The sequence below is a fragment of the Echinops telfairi genome, unplaced genomic scaffold (assembly GCF_000313985.2).
Source record: "Echinops telfairi isolate 266 unplaced genomic scaffold, ASM31398v2 ScPeMD7_2565;HRSCAF=3150, whole genome shotgun sequence".
NCBI lineage: Eukaryota > Metazoa > Chordata > Mammalia > Afrosoricida > Tenrecidae > Echinops > Echinops telfairi.
In genome coordinates, this window is record NW_022106463.1 from 13,179,650 (window position 1) to 13,187,023 (window position 7,374).

The window sequence follows — 7,374 nt, forward strand, 5'->3', positions numbered from 1 at the left end:
TGGTAATATTGGCACCTCAAGACTAGAGCTTGGGCGCTAAGGTCTGGAGAAGGAAATTTAGTTTTTACTATGTTCCCCTCATTGTCATGCCTGACAAGTTAATGCAGAAGGCAGTAAAACAAAACAATTTAAAAAATAATAATAATCTTTGAAAATAAAGCATTCATGTCTACCCCATAGTAACACAAACTTTATAGAGATAACACGCTTATGTGTCCATGGTTGGAAAATAAAGTTAAATGTTACATCATGTTATAATAAAGTTATTAACTGGAAATGTTAAGCCACAGATTCAAGTTTGAAAGCACAATTCATACAAATCTCTTAAACAAGTGATTATTACATTATTTAGATCCAGAAAATAAGTCAAATTTTCCAAATATCACCAACTAATTTGATGCTTCACTGAGCAACTAGAAGGCTTAAGGTTTGCAGCGTTTTCTTTGACAACTTAACGATAAAATGTTACATTTATAGCATTCTTATCTATTTCATCATGCACTGACTCACCAGGTTGTCGGTCTTGCTTTATATTTAACTTGGGTTCATTTCCCATCTGTGAATCTGACTTGGCTCTCGGTTTCAGAGATGGGAAGAATTTCATCACCAGATCTGATGGAGGAGGAGGGCTGATGCTCCTGCTAGATCTGCTTAAATCTTCTCCCTTTTTGACTGGCGCAACTTTCCTTTTTATCGTTTTGTCCAGTGCACAGGTTTCACTCTTATTGGGGTAGCTTGCCCGAGGAGTCAGATAAACAGCTTCATTACATGAATTGTCTTCAAGGTCAGTCCAGGTTCTTTCGTCATCAAAGTCAATTCTATTCATACTTACGGGTGAGGTTTTTCCTAAAGATTCAGCAACTGTATTTTTTATGCTTTCTATTATAGTAGACTCATCACTACTATAATCTTTATCAGACAAATCTAGTTCAATATCCCTTTTACCTTCTTGAGTCCCAGGACCCCTAAAAGGCCCCTTTTCATCACAGACTTCTGGATGCTCTTTGCTGCTGAAACACCTTTCTTGATCTTCAGTTGATGGTCTTATGGTAACATCAAGTTGTTCCTCGGAGTCAGTGCCACTATCACTGTCCCTCGCACCTTCATCATCGCTTGCATTCCACCTAGCTTGCGTTTCAGACGCGCCCGTTAGAAACGCTTTCCCACTGATTTTACAAGATTGCTCCTTCAGCCGGGTGGGTGATAACACGGAGTCAAACTGTTTGAGTGCGCCTTCACACTCACTTTCAGGTTCATGTTCAAAATGGTCACGGTTCTCATTTTGGTTACACCGACGGAGAGGGTCCACGGTACCTGTCTTTGCCTGCTGTACGGCTTTGACAGGAGTGGAAGACATCCGGTGACCTTTGCAAATCTCTTGATCTCTTTCTAAGATTTTCAGTACAAATGAGGAATTACTAGAAAATGACATTTCATCAGCAGCTTGTTCTAAAAACAAAAATTCATCTAATTCCAAATTTTCTTTTTCTTTTTCTTGTTCCCAATTTTCTATCTTTTTCTGAAGGGAAACATCCAAAGAGGATGCTAGCTCTTTTACAGTTTCTCCCCTCAGGCTCTTAGAAGCCTTGCAGTCCGCCACCCCTGTCGAAAGAGGAAGTCTTTCTGTACCTGGTGTCTTACTCCGGACTTCACAACCAGTACTGCAAGGTTTTGTACACGCGGCTCTATGTTCCTTATTATTAGATTCAACTTTTTTTTCTGATTTTATCTGGTCGCGAAATTGCCCCTCACATCTCTTCCCTGTCTCTATTTTCAATCCCAATGGAGAGAGACTTTTTCTACTACTACTCTTGGGAAGTTTTGGCTTCTGAGTGAGTGTGGCAGAACCACTCTTGGGTCTACCTTTACTATTCTTTATGACAGGGGGGTTGTCTGAAGGTAATTCTTTATTCATAAGAGCAGTCTTCCGTTGGAATTGTTGTCTTTCTACTTTAAGCTGAGGTTGGTCCTCTGAAGGACTCTGATTAGTGAGTGGCTTACTTTCTTTCCCTTTCTGAAGTCTCGATTTAGCACCAGTAAATCTAGCTAAACCTTCTCCTCTTTTTAAGAATGGTCGTTTGGGTTTTGCTTTGATTGACAATGATCCTTCTGCTTCCTAAAATAAAATAATAATACATGAATTAATTCTTATATTTTAAAAATATTACTGATATAGTTAAGTAATCTCAATGTTTTATTTTGTTTTGTTTTTCTCTGATAATATTCTATCGGGTTTATTTTGTCCTATAACTTTTTCTTAATGGTGGTAAAATACATATATAACAAAACATTTGCTAACACAACAATGTTTATATGTAAAAGCCAGTGGCAATTATTAGATTCATCATGGTGTGCAATCATTAACACTTCAAAGTTATTCATAAAGCAAATTATAAACTGATCTCTAAATTCTTTGGATAAATTAGTAAAAATGGCTGAAATACTAACCCTTAGTTGTTTTTGTTTCAATTCTTGTTCTTCCAGTCGAATTTGCTCTTCTAAGTAATCTTCAAACGTCTGTTTCTTTTCTCTAATAGCAGCTTTAATAGGCCTAATCAAATATAAAAAATAGTTATTTAATGAGCAAATCATAATGTGAATATTTTACATTGTGATAAACCCAATTGCACAGAGAACCAACTTATCATACAGCCAGGGTCACCATTTGAGAACCTAGTGAAAACTGCAGCCCCCACCCCTGACCCAAAATACAGAAGTATTCACTTGGGTAGGGCTTCGGGGTACTTAAAGAACCCTTCTAAAACCGTTCATTGACTTTTGGGGTGACACCTTAATTAATATCTTTGAACTGTATCTTTTAAACAGTTCATTAAATATGCATTTTTAAATTAAGAAAGAAGGATCCTTAACAATGTAAGGAGAGAAACAATTAGAAAAGTCATTTTTCCCATACCATAAATAATACATTAAAAATTATAAATAATTTCAATATAATTATTATCTTTGCCATGAATTTCCATTCTATACCTAGACTATTTGTGCCGATATGATTTATACACGATACGAAATGGGAGGTTTCAATACTTAATTTGTTTTTCTCTAGAGCAGAATGTATCGAATTCTTTGAGAACCGATAAATCTAACCAGATGTTTTCTCTGATGGAAAAGCATTCCTCATTGATGTGTGCATGGATTGGGATAACCGTTGTATGAGCCCCTAATAAAATGTTAAAAAAGAAAAGAAAAAAGAAAAAGCATTCCTCAATTGTCCCAGTACACGGTCAGAGCTACTCTCACTCATGTATCTCCCCAGCCTCTTTCTTTGGCCAACAAGATGTGTGGTAAATTATCTTTTTAACCTTTATACTTAAAAGCATATTAAAATGAAAATAAGAAAACTGGACCTTTCCAACAAAGAAATGGCTCAGTAAGAAAGAACGACAACTATACTGTCACATTTCTTGTTCCCATCAAAAGGGATAATACCTTTCTTCCATATCAACCACTTCTGAGGAATCACCACTTTGTCTGAAGTTCTTATCATTCCCTTCCTGCATCTTTTCTGTCATTTTCTCCCAACATGATAAGATCCCTTCTCCTAGGATAGAAATAAGGAACATTTTAATTCAAGAAAGGCAGATTAAAGTTTTAAAACTTGAGCATTTTACAAACTACATTCTTCAAAAGGTTAATGAGAAAAAAAACAGGGATATGAACTCTTCCTGATTAAAAACTACTAAAGAATTATAAAATCCAAATGCAATGCATAAAGTTAAGTAGATTCTTTTATATATATACATATACATCAAAACAGCTAGAAAAACATTTCTGAGATAACAGGGAAATTTAAAAATGGATTGGATATTAAAGATTTGTTACTTTACTTAGGTATAATTATTGTAGTTGATAATTTGATATATGCCAAATTATGTGTACATATTACTTTAAATATAATGGTTCAGCAAATATATAAATATGGCTAAAGTTATAGATACATACATATAAAGACAAAGTAAATATGATTTAATATTAATAGTTAAATCTAAGGAATGACCACTACAATTATCTTTCAACTATTCTGGATATTTGAAATTGTCAAAAATAACAGACTAAGGGGTGTTTTATTTAAAAGATATTTGACCTTTCCATGCCAAAGAATTGATTCTAAATTAGAAACTAAGTATTATACAAAAATGCCCAAATTTCAGTTGTAAGTAATGTATGGTTTATATACTTATGTAATTTAAATTACACAAAAAAACACACTCATGAAAGCATCTCATATAAAAACACCAGAAACAAATTCGTCCTACCACAAAGCACAGTAAATACTGGTATGTAACTTGACGAACAGCACATCACCACCGAAAGTCAGAAGAGCACAGAACATACCACACACATTTCCAAAACGAAATCGAAAAATAGCCACAGTATTAAGTCCTATGGGTTCTGAATGAAATCTGTCCCCGTCTCTAAGAATCTGTAAGTCAGTCAGAACATATGATTTCTACTTTTCTCTTAGTGAAAGAAAAGCCTCTAGGTCTTTTCAGGGAGTTCCTAGTTGCGTTGGCAGCACACTTAGGTGACTGATCTGTTGCACTTAGGAGTTGCTCCAATTGTTTCAAAGGGAAGGCTATTAAAGCAGGCTTTCAGAGAGAGCAGCACTCTGAACTGCGCCACTGCCTGTGTGGCTCTCCAGAGTCCAGTCCTCTCCAACGAGCCAAGCTCACACACCAGGCTCCTGAAAAGGCTCATTTCACCTCTTCCACATCCCGCATTCAAAGTCTCCAACCTGCAATGTTTCCTGTGCCAAGTTAACATGACGTTATCACCTAAATTGTAAGCATTTCAATCTATTTAGCTCCACAGGCCATGACAGACCCTTATAAAGTGGCAGTTCTCAACCTGTGGGTCGTGACCCCTTTGAGGGTTGAAAGACCCTTTCACAGGGGTCGCCTAAGACCATCAGAAAACACATATTTTTCGATGATTTTAGGAATCAAGACACCACTCCTCTATCCATCTCCAGGCAGGTCCACCCACATGCAGATTCGCCCACATACAAGTACCCAGCATGAAGACTGTTACCCATGCTGCACCACGCTTCAAGACAAAACTTCATTGATTTGTCATTAGAAATAAATAGTTCACAAGATAGAATTACATATTGCTTTGTGATTCATCACTATGTTTTAGTATATGTGCTGCCGAAGCAAGCACATCACTATGTTTTAATTATGTTCAATTTGTAACAATGAAAATACATCCTGCATATCAGATAGGTAGGATGATTCATAACAGCAGCAAAATGACAGTGATGAATTAGCAATGAAAATAATGTCATGAAAAAAACTAATAAATAAATAAATAAATAAGAAAATAATGTTATGGTTGGGGGGGGTCACCACAACATGAGGAACTGTATGAAAGGGTGGTGGCATTAGGAAGGTTGAGAACCACTGTCATAAAGTCTTGCATTAAAAGGCAAATCGGAATTGTCTGTAAGTCAGATGCTCCTAACCCATTTAGTGTCTGTATTATACACAAAGGGGCTTTAAAACACTAGTGAAACATTAAATTAGAAGATCGTGAAATCTTCCCACGAACATTTTTTAAGACCCCCTGCCTATGTTCCTTAAGTCCCCCTAAAGTTGCGCTGGCACTGTTGGAGAAGCACTGGGCTGCTAACCACAAGCGTGGCAGTTCAAACTCACCAGCTTCTCTGCTGGAAAATGAAGCTATCTGCTCCTATTGGGGTTTACAGCCTCACAAACTGGCCAAACTTTCCTGGCCTTTTTTCTCACCAACACAGTTTCCTATTTCAGTCAACTCAATGGCAGTGGTTTTGAAATTTTTGTGTAGGTTATTAAAAGGGAAAAAAAAGGCTAGATAAGGGCTAACGTTAGAAAAGACTACAAGCTAGAAGAAAATCTACTCAACACGCTGAGAGTTGTCTGTTTGTCGCATCAAATGTTGAGTGCCAATTAGTGCCGGGAGCCAGGAACCAGAGAAACAAACTGAGTTAAGTCAGGTTTTACTGTTTGTTACTTACTATGAGTAAAAACTTCTTACCAACTAGTAAAACTGGCGTGGAGGTGGCATCTGACCTTTCTGTGCTCTTCTGTATTTTAGAAATGCCTTGCCTTGCTTTTCTTGGTTCTTGGGACTTTGTTTTTGAGTATATGCTTTGGAATAACCCAGTCAAGAAAGAGAAGCTTTCCCCAAATGTGTCCCCTGCTATGAAACACTTCTGACAGGTTAGGTGACATTCCACCCATCCTGCCTGCTATTCTAGCCCCTTAAAATCGCTCCTTACCCTATGTTCTGCTCCCTTACCCTGACAGTCTCACTCACAATTTGGAAGTTAGGACGCAATGGGAAATGGTTTTTAAAAGAACTACTTCCACCTATCGTTTCTACCCCATCTACCTCACTCCCAGTTCACAAATCAACCTAGAGAATCAGGGAATGACGTACTTGAATAAAGGTCTCATTTCCCTTATAGCAATACCCTCCCTCCCTGCAATATTTTTGACACAGATCATCCCACTTCAGCCTGAAGATGTCTTTGATGAAAGAAATTCTCAAAATGTGTGGCCTATAGACCACTGGGAGTCCCTGAGACTTTCCCAGGGCACGCATAAGGTCAACATTATTTCATATTAATACTAAAATAGTATTTGCCCTGTTCGGTGTGTTGACTCTTGCAATGATGGTACAAAAGCAATGCACAAAACTGCTGTGCCTCAGCTCAAATCAGGACAGCGGTAGTAGCTGGACTGCCACTGTCTTCTTCATCACCATGTTTTTTTAAAAACCTGGTTTAAATTAAGATTGTCTTTGATTCAATAGAGAAAAGTATTCATCTATGAGACAAATTGATAAATACACATAAAGCATTTCTGCTCCAGACCAAAATCTGGTTGTCTTAAGGAACTGCCTTGATGACAATGAGTTTGTGTTTCTTTGCATTTTTTATACTTGCTGAGTTCTAAGTCAGAACCAACTTGATGGCAACTAACAAAACAGCAATAGGCGCAACTAGCCATTGTTTTCCAAGAATGCCATTTCGACGTGAAACACTAACAGGCAGCACACAATTACGCATACTTCTTAGACATAAACACCTCTTGAGATTGGTTTTCTGGGTCTGAAAGCTTAGGGTCATAGTCTCAGTTAATAACTCAGTTAATTCATATAATACCATTCATAAAGCATATGCCCTGTATCACAAAGGTTGTGTAGTGTCTGGGGTCTTAAAACCTGTGGCAGCCATCTACGATGCCGGTCTCTACTCATCTAGAACAGAAGTGAAAGAAGGAAGCCAGACTCAGAAGAAAACCGCTTACAAGATCAATAATCTACAGCAGTGTTTCCCAAAGTGTGCAATACTGCCCCCTGGAGGCTCTGGAA

At 37.4% G+C, this 7,374-nt stretch overlaps 1 protein-coding gene across 1 annotated transcript in view; it reads right to left on the minus strand.

The window, feature by feature from the left end:
* The window catches only part of CENPJ (centromere protein J), a 37,321-nt gene that overhangs the window by 23,369 nt on the left and 6,578 nt on the right, over window positions 1-7,374 (minus strand). The window contains exons 4-6 of the mRNA XM_004715407.2: window positions 3,448-3,559; window positions 2,449-2,551; window positions 511-2,116 (exon numbers count right to left, since the gene is read on the minus strand). Coding sequence (XP_004715464.1) covers window positions 511-2,116; window positions 2,449-2,551; window positions 3,448-3,559 — 1,821 coding nt within the window. The remainder of the gene's footprint in view (window positions 1-510; window positions 2,117-2,448; window positions 2,552-3,447; window positions 3,560-7,374) is intronic.